The sequence below is a fragment of the Mesoplodon densirostris genome, chromosome 5 (genome assembly GCF_025265405.1).
Source record: "Mesoplodon densirostris isolate mMesDen1 chromosome 5, mMesDen1 primary haplotype, whole genome shotgun sequence".
NCBI lineage: Eukaryota > Metazoa > Chordata > Mammalia > Artiodactyla > Ziphiidae > Mesoplodon > Mesoplodon densirostris.
Genome location: NC_082665.1, coordinates 145181403 through 145207267, shown reverse-complemented (window position 1 = coordinate 145207267; position 25865 = coordinate 145181403). Strand labels below are relative to the sequence as shown.

The 25865-nt window shown below is 42.8% G+C and overlaps 1 protein-coding gene across 1 annotated transcript in view; it reads left to right on the top strand.

Annotated features, from left to right (window-relative positions):
- The window catches only part of GRK7 (G protein-coupled receptor kinase 7), a 35192-nt gene extending 14755 nt beyond the window's left edge, over positions 1-20437 (top strand). Inside the window, 3 exon segments of the mRNA XM_060100263.1 lie at positions 10640-10914; positions 20102-20241; positions 20244-20437. Coding sequence (XP_059956246.1) covers positions 10640-10914; positions 20102-20241; positions 20244-20437 — 609 coding nt within the window.
- The last annotated feature ends 5428 nt before the right edge of the window (positions 20438-25865 follow it).

The window sequence follows — 25865 nt, the reverse complement described above, 5'->3', positions numbered from 1 at the left end:
AGTAGATGAATGCCTAGCAGAGGTCAGCCACTTGGTAGGCACTCACAAAATGATTGCTAGGATTATTTTACAAGAAGCCCAGCGCTAGACCCTCTGCCACGATCCCCACTGTTGCATTGTTTCTGCCTCACCTGAAAGGCACTGAAGCTGCTCAGAGGACCTTTGCTGCTGTGCTTTGTTCTCTGAGGGGACGCTAGGAGCCGGCAGGACCCCAAGGCTGCAGCCGGGTGGGCAGTGGATGAAGGCGCAGCTCGCCTGGAAGCTGAGCCGAGCAGGCACATGCCGTTGTCTCACTTCCTCACAGCCACGTGGAGCTTCGTTTGTGATTTTATTCTGAGTGTCTTAGAGGCACCATGGAAAACAGGCATCAGCCTGCTGCTGGACAGATTCGCAGAATATGAAACCACCAAAGAACACACTCCAGTGGAAGAATCACAGCTATTGATCTCTGACGATGTACCAGGCCCACCTTTCAATCTGATGGAGTCTTAGGGGCTTCTGGGTTTTTTCTTTTTGTGTAGCTACCCTGCCTGAGACAACCAGAACCTGGCTTGGTGACCATCGTGGCTAACACCTATTGAGGGCCTGCTATGTGCCAGGCTTTGGAAAGGCAAGCCCTGTGTCTTATGGCTTTAATCTTCATCACAGTCCTATGAGGTAAGAGCTGTGAAGCTCAGAGAGGTTGAGTAACTGGCCTGGGGGTGACCAGCTCGTAACTGGTAGAGCTGAGATCTGCACCAGAGCAGACTGATGCCAGACTGTATAGCTGCAGAATTAGTTCTTGCAGGAATCCCTCTTTTGGATCCCCTCTTCCCAGGGGTGTCAGGGAGCAGGAAGGCCCCTCTGGTGAGGGTCCCCCTCCTGCCCAGGAAGCGGCTGGCAGAAAGCGACGGGGCGGGAGGGCAAGGAGCAAAAGTTAGGTCCGCGCTCTGGAGGCTGCAGCCGGGGGCTGAGCACACAGGGCGGAGCCTCGGAGCACAGTCCCCTGGGGTCCCGGGCCGCATTCCTCTGAGGTCTGCAAAGGCCACCGCTTAAAGGCGCGGAGGAGCAGCTGGGAACGAGAACAAAGCGGCCGGGCCCCCCTCGGAGGAAGGAAGGAGCGAGCCCCAGGAAACAGCCGATAGCGCTAAGCTCAGCTTGTTTTTTTCCTCTGCTCAACAGTTCTCCTGCCACGGCAAACAAAAGATGTACATTCTGATTCCCTCTTCTGTTTGGATTGTGCTGTCGAGTGGATCTGGTTTGTGATGAACTGGGGGAAGAGGCATCCGCGGGCGGTTTCTTGCTCCGCCGGACAGTTTGCTGGGCCCTCGGGAAACGCAGAAACAGCTTCCTTGACCGCGTCTTTCTCCCCGCGCGGCTCAGTAAATCCAGCCTGGCCTGGCCACACCAAGGGCACCCGGATACAGGCATTTCTTTTAATGATGGAATTTAAGGTTGCCAACTTTTCAGGTTCACTGGGACCTGGAAGTGACCTTGACCTTGAAGGACCTGCACATACACACGCAAGCACGTGCGGGGACACGCACACTTCTTAATGGACGGGTAAAATTAGTCAGATGAGAACTATGCCCTCTCAGCCCCCCACTGAAAGGCCACTCCCTGTTCTCATCACTGCGGATGAGGTCACAGTTCGCTCCTGCCCAGAGCCACACTGGGCTACTCAGTGTGCAGACCCCACCCCGCCTGGGCCCTGCCACTTAGCTCCCATGGGCCCAGGGGTGAGAGTGACAACAAGTGCAGGGTCAGTGGAAGCCAGCATCCAACAGCAAGAGCAAGGCAGGGGGTGTCCGCACAGGTCCCCACAAGCTGGCTCTGATCCTGATCCCAGCTTGGGGTGTCCACCTTCCTCAAAGTCTGGACACCTGTAGGTGACAGGTGGCCCTGATGGGAGTAAGCAACCCACGTGTGATGACAGTGGTAGATGGGCTTCTTGCTGGCCACCAGGGGGGAGGGGTTTGGACCCCGTCTGGCTTCCTGACGCTTGATGCCCTGAATGCTGGGCATACTTTGTTTTGCCTGACCAGCTGCTGACGGAGTGGACTCACCAAAGGGCACTATAGAACCAAAGCAAATCAAAATGAAGCAAAAAAAAAAAAAAAAAGTTAAACTATACACAAAAACCTCCACTGAGTTCTGTGGCTGCTGGCACTTGGGTGATCCCTACTGCCCTGGCGACGGCAGTTCTTGGTCTCACGGACTGAAAGAGATTGTTTCAATGCCACAGAGACTGATGTGCGGGGGCCCTTTGTAACTGCAGGAGTTAAACTGAGCCACGAGAGGTCAGCGTGGTTAGACCTTGCCCCATGCTGCTTGGCCCGTTCCCTCCTCCCACCCCACTCTGAGGAGGCCGTTCACATGCAGAAGACAAATGGCATGGAGGGCAGGCAATTCATTTTTTCAGCTGGAGGCTGCGATGGAATTTGGGTGCTTAGACTCTGGCGTCTGCTGCTAATCCCATTCTTCTCCTCTGTGAAACACCTCCACTCTCCGAGGAGGCGGTGCCCCTCAGAATTCCATCACTGGTTCTGTCTTTAGGCCCAAGAGGTAGAGAGAGTCCTGATAATTATTTGGAATGAATCTGAGGTTACCCTGCATGCTATTACCGCTCTCTCCACGATTCCAAGGGGCTATCGTGCTGTAAAGACGGCTGGCGAGTCTTCACTTGTTTCCTGGGGGTGGGAGCAAGTTGGTCCCAGCATGGCTCAGGGTCTGGTCCCCACCAACCAGCAACCTCCGTGGTGTGGAGCAGCCCAGCCAGCTTGACTGAGCAGTGATGCAGGCGAAGAACAGAGAACTTGTTGGGAAAAGAAGAGAAGCAGCTTAAGCAAGAATGGACCAAGATGAGGACTTGGTACCTGGCAGATGGGGAGAGGGAAGGGGAATACTCTCGACGGAGAAAAGAAATCCTGAAGGGAACTTGGAAGGATAAGAAAAAGCTACCTCGCCTGTTTCCACAGAGGCAGTGTAATGTAGTGGTTCACAGTGCAAGCCTGTGCGTGAATCTTGGGTGGGTAACCTTAGGCAGGATTTAACCTCTCTGTGGTTTAGTTTGCTAATCTGCAAAATGGAGGATAAAATAGTCTCTATCTCATAGGTTTATCGTGAAGATTAAACAAGAAGTTCACGTTAAGCACTTGACAAAATATTTAGCATGTAATAAACACTCAATAAGTATTGCCCATTATTATTTCCAATTTTTCTCCTGGTGTGTGTCTCACAATCCTTTGTTCAGGACTGGCATACGCTGTCCACTTTTACCCTACACCTTCTACTGAGCGACTGATGTTTATCCAGTGTCCTGATGAGCGATTTTAATCCTTGAAGTCACTCGCCTCTGAAATCTGCTCACGGGAAACTTGCCACACACGGAGCAAGCTCACAATAAATGTGGCTGAGTAGAACGTACCCATCACCACCGTCTGAAATGCAGTTGGATGTTGTTTATAGTCTTTCATGCCTTTCCCACCCCAGCTCAAGAGACTGAGCCAGTGAGAAGCCTGACCCAGGAACATAGAGCCCAACTCAGAGTAGTAGAGAATGAAATACTACATACAGGGAGACCCTCAGCCCCTTTCCCATCTCCGCTCCCACAATGAGGGCAAGCAGGCTAACACCTCTCAGGTGGGATATTGGAGGATCTCCCTCTGGGGAAACTGAGCAGCCTAACACAGAAGGTCTACAGATACAGGTAGGGTCCCCAGTGACATGGCCTGGCATAATCACCCTACAGTGAAGCCCATCAGTTGACAAGCTTCTTGTCAGCTTTTTGGTGTCACACTCTTAAATACAAACAAAGAGTCAGAGATCACTTGTCATTTGAAAAAACCCTCCAAAATGAAAGACAATGCCAAAACAAACAGAAGAAAGAAATTGTAGGAAACAGGAACAATGCAGGGAGTAGAAAAGAACAATTTTTTTAAAACCTACAATTAATATCTTTTGAGATTTAAGGGAAGATACTGCATCCATGAAACAAGGACAGATGTTGTAAAACAGAACATTCAGAGAAGAACAAGGACATTTGGAAATTAAAAATATATAAATACGTTTTCAGAACAACGTGGATAAATCTCAAAAACATTATGTTAAAAAAAAGCAGTCAGACACAAAAGAGTTTCTACCATACAGTTCCATCTACGTGAAATCCAAGAGCAAACAAAACTAATATATGGTGACAGAAATCAGAAAGTGGTTGCCTGGGAAGAGGGGAGGAGAATGAACAGAAGGGGCACAAAGGAAATGAATGGAAATGTTCTTTATCTTGTTTGGGTTGTATTTACATGGGTGTAGTCAATTATCAAACTTTACTGAACCAAAAGTATAAGCACATTATTCTGTGTTAATTATATGTTAATAAAAACATATTTGCAGACATGAAAATTTCAGTAGAAGTTTCTAGATCTAGCTATTTCCTGTAAGTTGATCTAGCTATCAACTTACAGGAAACACAAAGAATAGAGGAACATGTTTAATAACACCACAGGAATGCAGTCAGCAAAATCTGACTGGGAAACTCTGCAGTTTAACCAGATTTTTTTTTTTTTTCCAACAAAATCTTGCAGGGAGTGAGGAGAGAAAGAGGAAAAACTTATATAGTCACGAAGATTTAAGAGACATACCAATCAATCACACTGTGTGAACCTTATTTGGACCTAAATTTAAGCAAACTATTTAGGGGGCAAGTGTATAGGACAATTGGGAAAGTGTAAATATGTCCAGATATTTGATAATATTCAAGAACTATTGTTAAGTTTAAAGTGAGATAATGGTGTTTGCAGTGCTTTGTGTTTATTTGCTTGTTTTTTTAAGTGACCTTTTAGAGATTCATAGTGAAATACTTACAAATGATATCTAAGTTAGTGGCAGGAGTGGGGGGCATTGAGAGAGAGTAGGGACACAGGAAACAAGATTGGTTATGTGTCGATAATTGTTGAAGCTGGGTATAGAGTACACTGGGTTTATTATTCTAGTGTCTTTTCTTTTGTGTATGTGTGAAATTTCCCATTAATAAAGTACTTTAAAAAAATAGAAGAGTTAGAAGAAAAATTGAGGAAGTCTCTCAGGAAAAAAAAAAAGAAAACAAAAGACAAAGAGACAGAAAATAGGAGCAAAAATAAGAAACACAAAGGATAAGTTCAGGATTTTAAAAAAAGGGGGGAGGGGAGAGAGAAGAAAGAAAATGAAAGGGAGAAAATGATCAAAGAAGTAATTTGAGAAAATTTCCCAATACTGACAGCCACTAGTTTCTGGATTGAGAGGCCAGCCAGTAGCCAGCACCAAGGATGAAAAATACCCCACAGCAAAGCTTATCACTGAAAAATTTCATGAAGTTGGTGTACTGGGCCACAAACCTCACACACCCTCTTACATTCTCTCTACGGCCTCCTTTTCTCTCTCTCTTGGGCAACACCCTGTTGGCACCACTTGTAGGCCAAGTTGCTCCTCCACTTTTAGAGCTGGGTGAAATATTATACTGTAGTATGATGTGGGACCTGGTTTTCCAGGCAACTGCTAAGGGTCTGGATGACATATCTGGAAATAGAGATAAGCTAGCTTTGGGATAATTCTTTTTTATTTCATGCTTTAACAATTCTATTTTTTATTATTTTTCGTGATGTATAATCTCAATATATGATTAAACATTTACATGTCAGAGAATTCAAAATGACATTTCTTTTTTTAATTGAAATATAGTTGTACAATAATATATGTTATAGGTGTACAGTATAGTGATTCACAATTTTTAAAGGTCATACTCCATTTATAGTTATTATAAAATATTGGCTATATTCCCTATGTTGTACAATATATCCTTGTAGCTTGGTTTATACCTATTAGTTTGTACCTCTTTTTTTTTTTTTTTTTTTTTTTTTTTTTGCGGTACGCGGGCCTCTCACTGTTGTGGCCTCTCCCGTTGCGGAGCACAGGCTCCGGACGCGCAGGCTCAGCGGCCATGGCTCACGGGCCCAGCCGCTCCGCGGCATATGGGATCTTCCCGGACTGGGGCACGAAACCGTGTCCCCTGCATCGGCAGGAGGACTCTCAACCACTGCGCCACCAGGGAAGCCCTAGTTTGTACCTCTTAAAGCCCTACCCCTGTATTGCCCCTCCCCACTTCCCTTGCCCCACTGGTAACCACTAGTTTGTTCTCTGTATCTGTGAGTCAGCTTCTTTTTTGTTATATTCACTAGTTTGTTGTATTTTTTAGATTCCACGTATAAGTGATATCATATGGGGTTAATGATTGACTAATGGAAGCAGGAGATGGGAGGGAGCTGGGCTGATAGATGCCCCTCCTCTGCTCTGCCCTGTGGTTCTTCCTTGTGACTCTTGCAGAAGAGTTTCATGTGCCTGATGAACTAGCAGCCAGTGTGGTAACGTCTGGCATCACATCCCCCCACCCCTTACTCCTTTTTTCCCTGTGCATTCTATTATGAAAACTTTCAGACATACAGGGAAGTTGAAGGAATTCACAGCGAGCACCTGTACACCCATGACCTAGAGTTTACCTTTGACATTTTAAACAGCTTTATTGAGATATAATTTAAATACCATAAAATTGACCCATTTAAGGTGTACAATTCAATGGTTTCTAGTATATTCACAGAGATATACAAACATTATCACAATTTTAGAATAGTTTCTGCACCCCCAAAACAAACCCCCTACCCATTAACAATCACTCCCATTCTCCTTCTCCCAACCCTAAACAACCACTAAAATTGGTTGCATGCAATTTTAGATACTGCTTTTCAGTGGAATCCTACAGTAAGTGGTCTTTGGTGACTGGCTTCTTTCACTTAGCATAATGTTTTCAGGGTTCATCCATGTCATAACATGTGTCAATACTTCATTCTTTTTTATAGCTGAACAATATTCCATTGTGCATTAACATTTTATTAGACTTGCTTTATCACATGTCCATCCATTTATCCATTCCTCTGTTGATCCATTAATCCATCTTACATCTTTCATGTATTTCCCCCATTTTGTTGTTGTTGTTGTTGTTGAGCACACAAAATGGTTTATTCTGAGTCATTCAGGGTGAGGTTACATAAGATAATAAGAGCAATGATGAAAATTTTGCAGTGTTTTTTGTTAAACATGTGCTTTGACCTTCACATTTTTAATACCACGCTCTCTGACATAAGAAATTTATAAATATATATCTTATTTTCTGGCCTAGTTAACTTTATTTTTCCTCTGATAAATATTACTTTTTTCCTTTCCAAAGTACTTAAAATTAGAGAATGAGCTTTTAAAAATGAGATATTTAAAAAATGAGTGTGTATTTCTTACATGAAAACTAAACATTATGAAGGACTTACTTTAAGTTTTACTCATGTTCTCACTGGATATTTCCCCCATTTTTTAAGCTTTTTCCCAACCGTCAGTGCCTTCACCTTGCACACCTCTCAAGTAAAGCTCATATCACATTATCACATGGCCACCCTCGGTGCAACATGTGAGGCTGGGAGATGGAGTGCTTAGCCTTCTGGCTCTATAGTAAAAGGACAAAGGGAAAAGGGAGCCTGGGAATGGACTTTTGCTACGTTGGCAGACAGTGTTTCTCAATTTCATCTACATCTCCCCCTCCAGTCTCCCCTCCCACCACTGCATCCCACAGAGCTTATACTCCAGAAATGCCAAATTACTTAAAGTTCCCCGAGCACCCCACATTTTTCTGGACTCCATCTCTTGCACATGTCCATTACCTGGACAGCCTTCTCTTTGTGACAGGTTCTTCCCTCATAATTCAGCTCGGCTGTCACTTTTCAGTGAAGTATCCCCAACACACACATAGACACACACACACACACACACACACACACACTCTGGCCTCCGTATGTTTGTTTTCCACTCCCATTAAGGCATTTACCCTCCTTTGGCTCACGGGCCCAGCTGCTCTGCAGCATGTGGGATCCTCCCGGACCGGGGCACGAACCCGTGTCCCCTGCCTCGGCAGGCGGACTCTCAACCACTGCGCCACCAGGGAAGCCCTGAATTAACCTTTTGACCTGTCTCCACCAGCCTATAAATCCTCAAGGTCAGGGGCCAGGCCTAGTATGTCTTGGTATCCCTAGAAATCACTGCAGGGTGTGGCTTAACAAATATTTGTTGGATAGTGAATGGAAAACATCTAGTTACCATCTTCACTATTGTTTACGTAAGAAACATTTTGTTGAGCATGCAGCAAGGGAGGCTCGGGGGTAAATACCCATTTTGATACAAAGATGAGTAAGACTGTATCCTGGGCCTCAGAGGAGCCTACGGTACCCTTTTGTTTTGGCAGACGTAACACTGAACAAGATGCCAGGACAACAGATGTAAATTGTTGTCCCAGGCCAACCGAAACATATGGTCACCCAAATTACATACACACTTCCCCAAAAACAGTAGTACCATGCTGACTCATGCCCAGCCTGTCAGACCCAGGTCACTTCCACAATTTTCTTGCTCAAGCCAATCACTCCTCATTAGTGCTTAGGTCATTTATATTTTTCATTGTTGTTATCCATATAAAAATCATCCATGAAATTTAATATTCCTAAGGTATTACATATATTGTGTACATTAAAAACATATATTAACCAACTAGACAGAAAAAAAAATCACCCAGTAAACAACTAAAAATACTTTCCAACCTTTTTTGATGTACTGAATTCACATTTATAATCAGTATGCGAAACCCATTACATATATGCACTTCTTGGTATTAACACTAGACTCTAGTTTTTTTTTTTTTTTTTTTTTTGGTCACATGGAGGGCACGTGGGCATGCCCCTTGCAGTAGGAGTACAGAGTCTTAACCACTGGACTGCCAGGGAAGTCTGGTCTATTGTCTTTATTGAAAGGCATTGGGTGTTTCCAGCTTGCAGCCATTATGAAAAATGACACTACGAACTTCGCGATGTGGATTCCTTTCCCTTTCTTCTGAATCAATTCTTTGAGCTACTTCAAAGTCAAGTGACCTGGTTGAAGAACAGGAACAGTTGATACATCTCATTTTCTATGCTTTGTGTCTTACTGCTCTCCTAAAAATCTGAGTCAAATTACAGAGCACATCTGTTTCTCACAACTCTGCCAATACTTTATGTTCTCATTTTTATGTAACTATTAATAGAAGCTTATTGTCATTTTAGGGTGTTCTTTGCATTTTTAAGTGCTGCAAAGGTTATACATTATACTTTAATCAAAAGCAGCTTAGTTGTTATGAAAACATATTATAATGTAAGTATATACTTTATCATTACAAGGTATGTTGCAGGTATTCATTAAATATTTGTTGAATGAATGAACGTATTGAAATTATACTCAGTTACAAAGAGACAGATGCTGCATGATTCCACTTATATGAGGTACCTAGAATAGTCAGATTCATAGAGACAGAAAGTAGAATGGCGGTTGCCAGGGCCTGGGGAGTTGGGGTAATGGGGAACTGTTTTTTGGGGGTTTTTTGGGGTTTTTTGTTTTGCTTTGTTTTGTTTGGCTGTGTTGGGTCTTCGTTGCTTCACGCGGGCTTTCTCTAGTTGCGGCGAGCGGGGGCTACTCTTTGTTGCAGTGCTCAGGCTTCTCACTGTGGTGGCTTCTCTTGTTGCAGAGCACAGGCTCTAGGCGTGCGGGCTTCAGTAGTTGTGGCTCGTGGGCTCTAGAGCACAGGCTCAGTAGTTGTGGCACACGGGCTTATTTGCTCCACGGCATGTGGGATCTTCCCGGACCAGCGCTCGAACCCGTGTCCCCTGCATTGGCAGGTGGATTCTTAACCACTGCACCACCAGGGAAGCCCAATGGGGAATTGTTTAATGGGTATAGAGTTTCAGCTTTTAAAGATGAAGAGTTCTGGAGATTCATTGCACAACATAAATGTACTTAATACTCTTTAACTAAACACTTAAAATGGTAAGATGGTAAATTGTATGCTTTGTGTATTTAAATGTATATATATATATATATATATATATACACACATTAACCCAATGGTCATTTGGTATATATTGTCAGTAGAAGTGTGCCTACAATATATAGTCTTGCATGTTAAATGAAGTTTCATGTGTGGAATTTTATGGATTAAAATTTCTGTATTAAATTTTCAGTGCAGAGACAAACAGGCAAAGATGGTTGATATATTAGTATCATTACATAGCAAATAGAGTAAAAAAACATAGACTAGATCATATTATGTGAACGTCCAATATTAGCAATAAAGAACTCCACTTAAAAAAGATCATGCATCTAATTTTCTATTATCTGTGAATAAAAAGCAGAAGCAGAATTTAGGGGATCTTAGAGACAGCCGCGTGAACTTTTTACCTTAAAGATGAGGTGAGGGGACTAAGAGAGTCTAGGTGGTTTTCCGACTTCAAGATCAGCCGTATCTGTCTCTTTCATAATGTACTCCACCCAAATCCTCTTTATGTCTCATGGGCCAGAATGGATTACATGGCTTGCCCTGACTGCACCAGAGGCTGCTGGGAAAGCAGGGAATAGAATAGGTTAGACACATCGCCACTCCAAGTAAAGTAGGGTTCCCTCAACAAGGAAAGAAAAGGAGAAAGGGTATTGAGTAGGCTTTCAGCAGTGTCTGTTCAATTCACATTAGTGTTTTTGTTTTGTTTTGTTTTTGTTTGGGGCATTACAGGCTGGAACCAATGGTTGTATGGCTCCTGAAATCCTAATGGAAAAAGCGAGTTATGCCTATCCTGTGGACTGGTTTGCAATGGGATGCAGTATTTATGAAATGGTTGCTGGACGAACACCATTCAAAGATGACAAGGAAAAAGTCAGTAAAGAGGATTTAAAGCAAAGAACACTGAAAGAGGAAGTCAGATTCCAACACGATAACTTTACAGAGGAAGCAAAAGACATTTGCAGACTCTTCTTGGCTAAGACACCAGAGCAACGCTTAGGAAGCAGGTAACTATCATATAAAGACATGATTAGTGATGTCAGCATTTCCACAGGGATTTGGAGAATACTTTGGATTAATGACAAAGGCTTGGGATTAAGTAGTAATAGTATTTTCCCGTTATTATTTGTATATTATGTGGTTAAGTATTTTCAACACTTTCAAACACTATGAACACTTGATATGGAACAATCTCCAAGATGTATTTTTTTAAGTAAATACTGCAGTTTTAAATTTTTAATTAATTAATTAATTTATTTATTTATTTATTTTTGGCTGTGTTGGGTCTTCATTGCTGCACACAGGTTTTCTCTAGTTGCAACGAGCGGGGGCTACTCTTTGTTGCCGTGCACTGGCTTCACATTATGGTGGCTTCTCCTGTTGCCGAGCATGGGCTCTAGGCATGCGGGCTTCAGTAGTTGTGGCATGTGGGCTCAGTAGTTGTGGCACATGGGCTTAGCTGCTCAGCAGCATGTGGGATCTTCCCAGACCAGGGCTTGAACCCGTGTCCCCTGCATTGGCAGGTGGATTCTTAACCACTGTGCTACCAGGGAAGTCCTCCAAGATGTATTTTCAAGTGAAAGATTCTGCCCCTTTTAAACATCTCTGTAAAATATCATTAATCAGTCAACAAATATTTATTAAGTACATATGATGTTGCCAGCTATGTTAAGTACAGTTGAAATTAGTTTTCAGGAAAGTCAAGTTTTATTGCGTACAAAGGAATAATAAGATCAAGATATTTTAGAAGAAAAAAATAAGAAAACCTGACCTATGAAAAGACCCTTGGCAGTGAGTAACTGTGTCATATAAGGAGAAAACCAAGGGTTTTCAAGTCACAGACATAGACTCACATCCCAGCTTGGCTACATACTGATCATTTTACCCCCAAGCAACTGAGTTACTTTCTTGGAGTCTCAATATCCTCATATATAAAATGGGGTTTTTTGTGGGTGTGATCGTTAATTTTATGTCTTAACTTGACTAGGCCACAGTACTCAGATATTTGATCAAACACTATTCTAGATGTTTCTGTGCAGGTATTTTTTAGGTAAGATTAACATATAAATGAGTAGGTTTTGAGTACAGCAGGTTACTCTTCATTATGTGGATGAGCCTCATGTGATTTGTTGAAGGCCTTAATAGAAAAGGACTGACCTCCCTGGGAGAAGGAATTCTGCCAGCAAACCACCTTTGAACTTGAACTGTGACTCTTCCCTGACTCTCCAGCCACACAGCCTACCTTGCAGAATTTGAACTTGCCAGACCTCCACAATTGCCTGAGCCAGTTCCTTAAAATAAACTCTCTCTCTCTCTCTCTCTCTCTCTCTCTCTCTCTCTTACATACACACGTACTGGGGGGAGAGGAAAGAACTTTTCTTCTACCCGCTTAGGTTTAGAAACGGAAGCCTGAAAATTAAACTGCCAAAAGATGATTAGCAAGAGAAAAGACAGATTTTTATTTATGTACATACACAAGAGTTCACAAAAAAGTGTAACTAGGTGGCAGTTAGAATTGAGGGCTTATATTCCATTTAATAGGGAAAGGGGATGGGGAGAAGGTCACTTACAGGAAAACAAATGACTTCTTTGAAATAGTGGGGTAAGGGCACTCATGAGAGAACAGTTGACTTTTAGGAAAGATAAATGGCCCTTAGAAGAATAGATGGGAGATATGATAGCTTTGTGGCAATGTCTATTTAGGTGTGGTGCTGAGTTCTGTCACTGGTGATAAGAGTCAATCTTTCCTGCTTCCAAAACTCCTGAAATTCCCGGGGAGAAGATTTATGAGTTGAGTTTTTTCCCAAGGCTCTGCTTATCTTAAAGGCAGATAAGGGGAGTTCAAAACCTGCATCTGTTGACTCTCAAATAACTTCAGCTCAAAATAATTTTTATGCCACTGTTGTGCATTCTGGACCCTTCAGCGCCCTTTTGGTTCTGTTTCTCTAAAGATCCCTAACTAATTCAGTGGGATATTTTGAGGTTTAGATATAATGCTTGCAAAGTTAGATATAACATAGGTTAGGAATCATTCAATGTGATAGCAATTATTATTAATTAGTTCTAAGGGTGATATCAGATAATTTTTTTTTTTCGGTATGCGGGCCTCTCACTGTTGTGGCCTCTCCCGTTGCGGAGCACAGGCTCCAGACGCGCAGGCTCAGTGGCCATGGCTCACGGGCCCAGCCACTCCACGGCATGTGGGATCCTCCCGGACCAGGGCACGAACCCGTGTCCCCTGCATCGGCAGGCAGACTCTCAACCACTGCGCCACCGGGGAAGCCCTCAGATAATATTTTGACTAAACTACGAGCTCGTGTGTCTTAAATTACTTGGACTGAATTTTCAAAATCTAAAAATACATACAAAAAGAAAGTTACAACCATAAAGTAATATGACTGATTTTTAATATTACACCAAAACTTAGAGAGCCAAATTACTCTAAATCTTCTGAGTAGTTGTGAGTGGAGGCTCTAGAACAGGGCTGCCTTAGCTCACAGTGTTTACGTATGGAGGCAAGCTTTTTATTTTTGATCTGATTTTTTAAAATAGCGAAACAAAATTCATTTGTAATGACTTTCAAAGCATTTCAAAGATAACCAAACTAACAAATGAGTACTTTGAAATGAGATGGAACTCTTCACTGATGTGAAAGTGATGTGGAAGTGATTTTCCTGTGTAGATTCCAACATTGTATTAGTGTGGTCAAAATAGGCCATGTTGTGATCACAAGCAAATCCCAAAGTCTCAGCGGCTTAAAACGAAAGGATTATTTCTCATTCACAGGAAGTCCTTTATGGGTCCAAGGGTTCTCCAGGTATCTCCCTTCTGAATGGTGACTCAGAGCTTCAGGCTGCTTCCACCTTTCAGCCCCACTGGAACTGGTGGTTTCATCCAGTGGTGGTTTCGGTTGCTGTGGCAACAAGAGAGCATGCAGAGAGCCTGGGGAGCTTTGTCCTGCTTCAGACCCACTTTACAGGTCATTTCAGATACACTTCTGTCAGACAGAATGAGTCCTCGGGTCCTGCCTAAGGGCAAGGGAGCTGACTAGTGCTGCTTTCTGTCTGTCCAGGAAGGAGAGGAGAGCTGGATATGGTGAACACAGACCGTCTCTACCATCTTGGCTCTCAAGCCCATGCGGGGGGAATCAGAGGATGTACCAACAGTGGCCAAGGCAGTGAAAGAAGCGAACAGTCTCTTTAGATGACTTCCCTGAAGGGAACACGACCCACTTGGTGTCTTTGAATAAAAACCTATCTCAGTACTTTAGAAGCCCACTTTGAATCTGTAAAATGAATCATTGACTAACTTCTTCAGGAAAACGCCACCTTAAAGCACTAGATCATGGCCTGAAGCTGCTCTGTCAAGCAAAACCTTTTTAAAAAGCATTTGTTGGGCTTCCCTGGTGACACAGTGGTTGAGGGTCCGCCTGCCGATGCAGGGGACACGGGTTCGTGCCCCGGTCCGGGAGGATCCCACGTGCAGCGGAGCGGCTGGGCCCGTGAGCCATGGCCGCTGAGCCTGCGCGTCCGGAGCCTGTGCTCCGCAACGGGAGAGGCCACAGCAGTGGGAGGCCCGCGTACCGCAAAAAAAAACCCAAAAACATGTTGTTGTGACTGTTTTGTATAAAAACTGTTTACAACATTAGGGAGAAGGCATATAAAAACCAGCTGTTCAGTGAAAGAGAAAACCTTCCAACGTTTTCATTTCAACTCTTTGTATTTTTTAAACATTCATTCAAATGAGATAATGTTTGAGTACTTTCGTGGGCATCCTCCAAAGCCGAGCACATACCTAGACAATGCGTTACACAGCGGAGAGGTCAAGTGCCCCCTCCCTGTTGCATTCACGAGCATTTGAAAGAAAGAAAAAAACCCTTCTCCTTCCTTAGACATCACTGAAGGGAATCTCCTCTTTTGCCTTTATGGGTCTGTGAATCAATTTTGCAGAGAAGCCAGAAGCTTTTCTGATCATCTCACAGGGACTCCAGATGGGGTCAACTATGGTGTGTTCCAATAAAATGAAAGGTGAAGACTGAAGTATTTTGCAGGATTGATTCTGATCAGACAGTGCAGCCAAATAAGGGCAAGTATCCATGCAAGTCTCTGACTTAAGTGCTTCTCGGGCCAATAGCCACTGTTCTTGGCAGACCAAACCCCACAGTGTGGTCCTCGTGTATGGGCAGCTGGTACCTTTCCTTCACTGACTGTTATTAGAGAATCCGTTGTAATCTCTGTGTGGGGTTTGGTAACACAATAGCCCCTGTCAGTGCTCTGAAATATATTCAATAAGCAGGAGAAGTCTCCCTGCAGCTGCTGATTTGGCCCTTACAAAAGGTGCTGCTACCTTCAATAGTCTCCCCTATTTGCCCAAGGGCACTGCACGATGATGGACCAAAAGGGCCCTGAACAAATCTGCCAGGGAAAGGTTCAAGAGTCAAATAAGCTTCCCTCTAATTACACAACTGAGGTAAGCACAGCTAGTGCAAAAGAGCCAAGTGATCAGCTTTCCGGTAGCCTGGACACAGAGGGAAAGGAGCCTCGTCTTCTGTTGTTAGCCTCAGCACCCACCGATATTTATTGGAAAGGGGCGTAAGGCATGGGCCCTGCCCTCCAGGGGCATCTAGTCGGGGATGTGTCAGAACATAAAGAAAACCTCAACGTGGCCCGTTTTTCCCCAGTCTTCTGTGACTGGTGGCAAAAAGGCTGCAGTTGGCCATCCCTAATGGACAAGCCAAGGCCATCCGGGCCTGGTTGAGATGTTAGTTAAGAACGGTGCCTTTTTAAAAAAGTTTATTCTATTGAAGTAGACTTGATTTACAACGTTGTGTTCATTTCTGCTGTACAGCAAAGGGATTCAGTTAGACATATATATACTCTTTTTTTCATATTCTTTTCCATGATAGTTTATTACAGGATATTGAATAGAGTTCCCTGTGCTATACAGCAGCCCCTTGTTGTTTATCCGTTCTATATGTAATAGTTTGCATCTGCTAATCCCAAACTCCCAGTCCACCCCTGCCCCTTGGCAACTGCAAGTCTGTTCTCTACATCTGTGAGTCTATTTCCTAGATAAGAGAACTGTGCATCCTGATGTGAGGACTGGTATGGCAAGTTCCCCACGGTCACCAAGCCCATGGGCACTCTCCTTTATCCAAGTTAAATCTGCTCACAGTGACTTTACAGGTGCCCTCTTGACCTCTGCTGCAGTGTGTTCATACCTGCCAGCAGCCATCAAGATGGTACAAGCTTCTTCCTCGTGGCACCTGGTCCCATCCTAACTCCTCTGTTCTCTATGAGACACACAGGCCTGAGGTTCATTCCTGATCTACTTGGGTGGAATTTTACCTCTATCCTTGTTCTGACACATTTAAAATCTGGTACCAACCCCCATTCCGCAAATCTTTCTGATACTTTAAAATGTTGCTGTGTAAAGTATACCTCAATAGATCTGACTTTTTAAAAAAAAATCCATCCTTGAAATTTCAATTCATCTTAGTAACCCTCCCTCAAGGCTCTTACTCTACAGGATGTAAACCACACAGACATTGGTCAGTAGGTTCTTTTTGTTTTTTTGGCTGCATTGGGACTTCGTTGCTGTGCGTGGGCTTTCCCTAGTTGCAGCAAGCAGGCGCTACTCTTCATTGCAGTGCGTGGGCTTCTCATTGCAGTGGCCTCTCTTGTTGGGGAGCATGGGCTCTAGGCGCATGGGCTTCAGTAGCTGCAGCATGTGGGCTCAGTAGTTGTGGCCACGTGATTAGTTGCTCCGTGGCATGTGGGATCTTCCTGGACCAAGGATTGAACCCATGTCCTCTGCTTTGACAGGCCAATTCTTAACCACTGTGCCACCAGGGAAGTCTGATCAGTAGGTTCTAATAGATGGCAAGCCTGCATTTCCCTTTCTTTCAATTCATGGACACTCAGTGGCTTTGGGGATAACAGAGTTACCTTATAGTATCTTATGATACAGTTTTCCATACTTCTCTTTTCAGTGGGGTCATAATGGGAAAAGTCCAAGGAGTCCTGGATGGGCCTTTCTGGATGGAGCTAGGCTTGAATCACAAAACAAGAACTGGGGAATTGCTGGACATCAGAAGCCTTCGACTGAGTTTCTCTTTTCCATAATAATATTTGACTACAATTTTTCCTTTGAAAAATTCACCTATATTTGCTGGCTTTCTCAGATACACAGCTATTTATAAATGCAAAAGCAAGTATAAAGAGGTTAAAAGAGGGGCTTTCCTGGTGGTGCAGTTGTTGAGAGTCCGCCTACCGATGCAGGGGACACAGGTTCGTGCCCCGGTCTGGGAAGATCCCACATGCCGCGGAGCGGCTGGGCCCGTGAGCCATGGCCACTGAGCCTGTGCTCCGCAACGGGAGAGGCCACAACAGTGAGATGCCCGCGTACCGAAAAAAAAAAAAAAGGTTAAAAGAGGTTTAAAATACAGTTAAAAGACAGATAAGGTTGTTGTGATGGTTAAATGTGACAAAGTAAGTGAAGAGCATAACGTTGTGTTAGCCAAGAGTAGCTCTGAATAAACGTTGGTTATTTCCACTTGTTATTAGTAACGTCATTATTGAGTTTAGACTCTAGTCTAGACAGAGTCTGCTGCAGTAATCCTCAGACACAGTAGGGAGTCTCTGAAGGGGATGTATATGGGAAGCCCTCAATCCCTTTCCTAAAAGCTTTCTGATTACTAGAACAAAAATGAAAAAGGGAAGACTATGAATGTAATTAGCTTTATTAAGGTTGATTTACGACAGAAATTGACTTCTTCCAAAAGGAAGACATCTCTTAGTCAGACCAGCATACCTACTCATATAAAAGAAAAAGAGGGAACTTCCCTGGTGGTCCAGTGGTAAAGAATCTGCCTTACAATGCAGGGGTCACGGGTTCGATCCCTGGTCAGGGAGCTAAGATCCTACATGCCGTGGGGCAACTAAGCCCGCATGCCACAACTACTGAGCTCGTGAGCCTCAACTAGAGAGCCCACGCGCCCTGGAGCCTGCACGCCACAACTAGAGAAGAGAAAACCTGCACACCACAACTAGAGAGAAGCCTGTGCACCATGATGAAAGATCCCGTATGCCTCAACAAAGATCCTGCATGCCACAACTAAGACTCGATGCATCCAAAAATAAAGAAAATAAATAAATAAATGATAAATAATAAATCTTTTTAAAAAATGAAAAAGAGAAAAAAATCGTTTGAACCTGATGCCACAAAACAGCCCTCTTTTTATTTCTTTAAAACTTGGACTCAAGAAGAACCAAGAGAAGTGTATGGTAGACCACCCCTAATATGGTCCCCAAAGATCCCTACCTCCTGCCATCCACACCCTTGAGTAACCCCTTCCGTTAAGGACGGGCTGGACTTACTTGTACGTACTGACTTGCTTCTAACAAGTAGACTATGGCAGAAGTAATGAGATGTCATTTCCAAGGTTAGGTAATAAAAATACTGTGTCTTATATCTTGAGCTCTCTCTCTGTCTCTCTTGATATGACCATTTGTCCTGAAGAAAGACAGTTACAATGGTATCAGGCAGCCCTGTGAAGAGGCTCACATGGTGAGGGATGGAGGCTTTCCAATAACTATATGAGTGAGCCTGGAAGCAGATTACCCCAACCCTGACCCCCCCACCCCAGTCGAACCTTCAGATGAGACCACAGCCTTGACTAACAGCTTTACTGTGATGTCTCTAGAGACCTTGAGTCAGAGGCACCCAGTTAACCCAAGTCTAGATTCTTGCCCCACAGAAACTGTGAGATAATAATAAATGTTTTTGTTTTTGTTTTTTTTAAATAAAGCCTTTTTTAAAAAAATATTTATTTATTCATTTTTTTGGCAGCTCTGGGTCTTAGTTGCAGCACTCGGGATCTTCATTGCTGCATGAAAGATCTTTAGTTGCGGCATGCGGACTCTTAGTTGCAGCACGTGGACTCTTATTTGCAGCATGTGGACTCTTTCTTAATTGTAGCATGCGAGATCTAGTTCCCTGACCAGGGATCAAACCCAGGCCCCCTGCACTGGGAGCACAGAATCTTAACCGCTGGACTGCCAGGAAACTCCCAAATGTTTGTTGTTTTAAGCCACTAAATGTTAGGGCACTCTGTTACACAGCAATAGGTAACTAATATAAAAGGTTACACAACTAACTGGAAACACACATTTTTCCCCCTTATTCTAAGGCAAATACTAGAATAATTTCTAGCATGGGGAAGGAGGGTTTGATAACAAACAACTGTAGTCTTGAGCACCGAATGTATGCTCAGTTATGCTGCTAAAAATTGCTAATGGATTATTTAAAAGTCTTTAAAGATTACTGTGGCAGTTGAGGGAGGTAGGTGGGGCTCCTAGAAATCATGTCATATGAAGAGTGAGGAGATCTGACTGCTGTCTTTTAAAATATAAGTGGTGGTCAGGTAAGAAGGGACATGCTTCACTTGTTCTGTGTAACCCTGAAGGACAGAGCAAGAGGCAGTGAGTGACTTGGAAGCTGCAGGCAAGCAGGCTCTGACCCCACTGAATTTTGCTGGTGTTTCCATGAAACACCAAGAACAAAAGTCATGTCAACTACTTGGCTGTTTAAAAATTACATCTAGGGGTTTCCCTGGTGGCACAGTGGTTGGGAGTCCACCTGCCGATGCAGGGGACACGGGTTCATGCCCCGGTCTGGGAGGATCCCACATGCCGCGGAGTGACTGGGCCCGTGAGCCATGGCCGCTGAGCCTGCATGTCCGGAGCCTGTGCTCCGCAACGGGAGAGGCCACAGAAGTGAAAGGCCCGCGTACCGCAAAAAAAAAAAAAAAAAAAAAAAAAAAATTACATGTAAATGTGAAGGTGGTCTACAAACAATGAAAATGCTACGATCTGCATATAGTAGAAGTGTGGGGTAATTTTTTTTTTTTTTTTAGCCATGTGTAGCTCGTGGGACCTTAGTTCCCCAACTAGGGATCGAATCCAGGCCCTCGGCAGCGAAAGCATGGAGTCCTAACCACTGGACCGTCAGGGAATTCCCTGTGGGTGGTTTTGAAAGTTGTCATTTTTCTAAATTGTTCTTTATGTTATATTGTCTCTGCAATTAAAATGAAATGTATTCTAGGAAAAGAAGGCCACATATTTTGAATTGCTAGAACAGTTCCTGTTTGGGTTTGTTACTGTGTCTCAGGCTGGCCATCTCCTTTCTTCACAGAGAAACGTCTGATGATCCCAGGAAACACCATTTCTTCAAAACCATCAACTTTCCTCGCCTGGAAGCTGGCCTAGGTGGGCCTCCATTTGTGCCAGACCCATCAGTGGTTTATGCCAAAGATATCGATGAAATTGAAGATTTCCTGAGGTTCGAGGAGTCGAATTTGATGATAAAGCTACGCAGTTCTTCCAAAGATTTGCAACAGCTGCTGTCCCTATAGCTTGGCAGGAAGAGATTCTAGAAACGGGACTGTTTGCCGAATTGAATGACCCCAACAGGCCCGCAGGTTGCAGGGAGGGTAATTCGTCTAAGTCTGGTATATGTTTGCTATTATAAGTTGTTCTCTCTACCACACGGGCAGCAGGAGTCTCAGCTGACATAATCCTCGAATGTTCCTAATACGTGAAAATCTGTCGAATGAGCACTGATCAGTCAGGAAGGACATTTCAACCACAAAACAGTTCAAAGGGTAGGTGAGCTCACCACTAAGACGTATTTTCTCTCCTTCCCTCCTTTCTCCCTTCCTCCCTAACTTACTTCCTTTCTTTTTTCTTTCTTTCTTCCTTCATAAAGAAGAGTACAGTCTCAGTTTTCACTGAGACCTGGGAAAAGGAACACTCAGGTTTATTTTGCTAAACTAAAAGCATGAGCCTTTGCCATCCTGTCCCTGATAATTACACAGTCCTAAGAACAGAGAATGGAACTCTGTGGTATGCTCAGAAAACGAGCATTTGCAATTCTTAGTAAATAATCAGTTTAGTTTTTCTTTGTTTATATCTTTTCTTCCTTTCATCTTTCAGTATTTCTCCTGCTTCTGTACTTATAAAAGGGATTTTGAACCTGGAAATAAATATTTCTGATTTTCCCCCTCCCTGCAGAAAAGGAGTGGATTGTACTATTTTGGAAATATTTCAGATTACAGAATAAATTTTAATTTATAGGGTCTCTTTTTCATATTTCTGAAATATTCTACCATTATAATGTTGAAGCATGTTAAACGTAAATACACATGAGGTCTGGGGATTAAAGTATTCTGTAAGTTGAGTTCTTTAGGTAGCATTCTACAAATTGCTTACCTGTATAATTCCGCATGCCATCAGTTCCCAAACTTTGCTGAACTTTGGAATCACCCAGAAATCTTTTAAAATACTAACATGTGACTCCCACTCCCAGATTTTAATTGGTCTGGAGTACAACCTGGGCATCTAGATTTTCAAAAGCTCCCCGGGTGATTCCAGTGTGCAGCAAAGTTTGGGAACCACAGACATGCAGATTTAAATGTTATTACATACGGGTCCTTGTTTTGGCTGCTCAAAACCTCAGTCTTACATTTTGACGACAACTTTTCAAATACCCAAAAAAATGCATAACTTTGGCAGTTGCAGTTAAATGAAACTGAAGATAATCTGTATTCATCTTGTAGATTTCCTTGCCCTTGCACACTTTAGTTCTTCACACATATCTTGGGAAGTAGATCTCTTGACTGTTTCAAGACCTGAAGGATACATATGGGCTTAGAAACTGATTTGAACAAACAGTGGCCCTCATTTCAGGTGGCTGCCCAGCCAGCACTTTATAGGAGAATTAGCACTTCTCAAAAGCACAGCCAAAGTGAGAATTTTAAGGCCAAAAAAAAAAAAAAATATATATATATATATATATATATATATATATATATATATGACACAAATATACATCTGGGGTGACCATATATATGTGTGTGTGTGTGTGTGTGTGTGTGTGTGTGTGTGTGTGTATATATGTATATATATATATATATATATATTTTTTTTTTTTTTTAAGATGTATGTGTGCCTAAGGAAATCTCTCTTGTCCCAAAGGTGAGAAACCTGGCTGAAGTTATTCTAAAAGTTTTGTCCCTTGAGTAAGGGTACCAAGAATTACAAAAACACTGGCCAAAATTTTTTTGGTTAACTGGAATCCAGCTAACAGTAATCCTCAACTACAAGACAACATCAACCATATCTGGAACAAGGAGGAAGAAACTCCCATGGAGCTGAGTCCTGGGTTAGAACACCTGCCACTCGCCTGCTCATCCTCCATCCTCAGTGAGCTCCCTGAAGCTCCAAAGCCTACCCTAGAGACACTGCAGAGTCCTGAATCACCAAAGCAGAATACAGGTGTGTCCTGCAGATTCTTCTTCCTAAGGCAAGAAAGTAAATTAAGGTTTGATAAAATTTCTAAGTCTGTTTAACAAAAACTAATCAACAGTTAACAGAAATTCAATTAACTAGAGCATTCCAAAAGTAGAGAGCTCAGGATTTAGCTTTATAAACATCAGACATTTTAAAAAGTGACTTCTACTTCCATTGGTTCTTTCATGTGAATGCCTACTGCTTCTGATAAACTTTAAGTGCAAATCTGTTCATGTTTTAGAAGTAACTCAGGAAAATAATTGAATAAGATACCTATATTCAAACAATCACCAAGTAAGCATGTGTTGAGCTCTAGTTATACACTGAGCCCTGCACTGGGTGATGTTGGGGACACAGTAGAGAAATAAGACAACCATCTAAGAAAGGCCCTGTGGTGTAGTGTAGCATGCAGACTCCTGTGGGTGTTATTATTCACATTTTAAAAGAGGAAACTGATGCTCATAGATGTTTTGTAGCTTGTCCAAGGTCACACAGCTCTGCAGGGTTGTTGTGAAGCCTAGAAATAGTGTATAGGAAGCACATAGTGCTTGACTTGCATATAGTAAGGGCATACTAAATTTAAGATCACGGTCAGTAAGTAGCAGCAGGTCGAATGATTCCTGGTCCAAGGACAAACTATTAAGACCTGAGTCTTCATTAAAAGTTCCAGAGGAGGTGAGAGAAGCAAGAGAGCTGGGTCCTGGGGAGTGGTTGAGAAGGAAATTTTTTACACACAATGAAAGAAAAATCTAATTGGAATAACTGGAGACATGGGGGCCCATCCCAGGTCTCCTGCCCATCATATGCCAGGTGGGAATCCACCTGGGCCAAGTCAGAGTACAGGAGGCTCACAAGGGCAGGGCAGGTAAGGGACAGACCTCAGCATGGAGATTAAATGTTACAGATGGAGAGAAATAAGCCAATGCAAAGGGCTTGGCTCAGATTGTGGGTGGGATTCAAGACTGAAATAAGATGCAACCAGATGTTTTATCAAAGAAAAGAAGTGATTTTTGAAAAGGGATGATACTTGCTTATTTTTAAACAGTTAAAATGAGCTTATGTTTTTAGAGAAAAATTTTATATATAAACAAAATGAAACATCAGGGGAAACACAGACATATATGAGTGAACTATTCAGACAAAGAAGAACCAAGGAGAAGTCATTTTTATTCTTCTAGTTTGTCAGGGATTGTTTGAAATGTTTGTTTCTTAAAGGGGGAGATGGAATTAATAAACCGCTTGAAGGGGCTTAGAAGTGCCTTACAAAGCAGGAGGTATGGATGATGTTTTCACAGGAAACAGTGATGAATGATTGATTTTAGGTGTAATTTTTCTTCTTTTCTTTTTTCAGCCACACCGCGAGGCATGCTAAATCTTAATTTCCCCACCAGGGATTGAACCTATGCCCCCTGAAGTGGAAGCACAGAGTCCTAACCACTGGACCGCCAGGGAAGTCCCCGATTTTAGGATTGTAAGCCACAAAGAGTTAAAAAATATTCTCAATTGTTTACTTTGAATATCAAATTCAAGATGTTTCTCATTTAGGTGACCAGGCATGAATGTGAAATAACTGAATAATTTAAACTTTGCTTCTTAGGAATTGCTCATTTGAAGTCATTGAGGGAATTTCCTGGAATACCAGTGGTTAGGACTCTAACCTCTGTGCACTTTCACTTTCACTTTCTCCCAGTTCACTTTCACTGGACACTGCAGTGGCCTGGGTTCAACCCCTGGTCGGGGAACTATGATCCCACAAGTTGTGCGGTGCAGCCAAAAAAAAAAAAGAAAGAAAAAGAAATCAGAGAGAATACTACATCGATTTTTAAAGATCATTATTATTATATTGTGTTTATCATTAGGGCAGTTTAACTGATGTTAATTTTTGGACAGTAAAACATGATGAAAATAGTGAAAATATATAATACTCGCTTCTTAAATGATTGTTCTTGGCAGTTATAAGCCTTAAGAAGAAAAAAAACAGATACAAGATTTTTTTGGTGGTGGGGAGGCCAGCCTGGAAGATTTACTATATTCGCCATTTTGATCATCAAAAAAGTAAAAAGACTGAATTTTCTTGGATCATCTGGGAAAAATAATTGCAGTCGTTTAGGTTTAATTATTCTTTCAATAAATATTGGTGCCTGCCATGTGCCAGGCCTCATTTTAGTTCGGGGAGATATGCTGGGTTTTGCCCCTTGAAACTTTTTAGATTGGAAAGCGCTTTTGTTCACCCTGTGTGTCACTAAACTTTTATATCTCTCTGGGTAGAGATGAGTTCTGTTCTTTCCATTTTTTCCTAAGTTTTCTGCACTGAACATATCTTTCTTTTAAAAATCAAGAAAAAAAAATTTTTTTAAAGCAAGGCAGGCCCTGTCATAATTGGAGCTGGGTGTGTGCCCAGGCTGGCTCTGGCAATAACCAGACCCTGAGGACCTCCTTCCTGGCTGAAAGACATGAACTAGCCTGGGTACCAGCAGTAAGTCCAGGACTCCTGGTCTGAACCAGCAGAGTCTCCCTGGACAAAGCCAGCAATTGGTGCCTAAGGTTGAGCCAGATTAGTGGTCCCACAATCCAGACCATGAACTGTGGCTAGTTGGTGGCAAAGTTTTTACCAAACCTCAAAGAAAAAAAAGAAAGGACAATGCGGTGAGTCTTTCAGGCGCTACGCTCTTCAAACTATCTTATTGTATCACATAGCTGAAATGTCTTCTTTTATGAAGTAGTTGATATTTGACAGAAGTAAAAATTGAAGACCAGTGACTATCCCTCAAGTATTTTTTTTGAAATTTTACTGATGCATGAGATTTCAAAATCTGGAACCCCCTGGACTGGATGACCTGGAAGGGCATTCCAACTGTAGGGAAACTGTGCTTCAGTAGGAAATGATGCATTTTCTAGAGGAAGACCTACAAACTTTTTCTGTAAAAGACCAGATAGTAAATATTTTAGACTTTGCAGATGACAACTACTTAACTCTGCCTTTGTAGTGGGAAAGCAGCCACAGACAAAGGAAAGGACCGACTCTGTCTGTGTGCCCATAAAGCTTCATTTACAAAAACAGGTGGTGGAGCTGGATTGGACCCACAAGCTGTAGTTTACTGATTGTAGTTGTAAATAAGTCTCATTATTAAACTGGCTGGGTTATCTGATTCTAACAGAGCTATTTTACAACTCTGTAAATTATAGATAACCAATTGGGATGTAAATTAATTCTTGTCTATAGATGTTCAAATAACCCTTCCCCGCTGAATTAGTTTGTTAGGGCTATAGTAACGAAGTGCTGGGTGGTTTATACAACCGAAGTTTATCTCAGTTCTGGAGGCTAGAAGTCTGAGATCAATGTGTCATTGGGATTGGTTTCTTATGAGGCCTCTGTCCTTGACTTCTAGATGGCCACCTTCTGTCTCATGGTTCTCCTTCTGTGTGGGTCTGTGTCCTAATGTCTTCTCCTTATAAGGACAACAGTCATATTGGATTAAGGCCCACCCATATGACCTCATTTTAACTTGATTACCTCTTTAAAGACCTTTAATTTGTATCTGCAAATACAGTCACAGTCTGAGGGACCTGAGGGTTAGGACTTTAACACATGAATTTGGGGAGACACA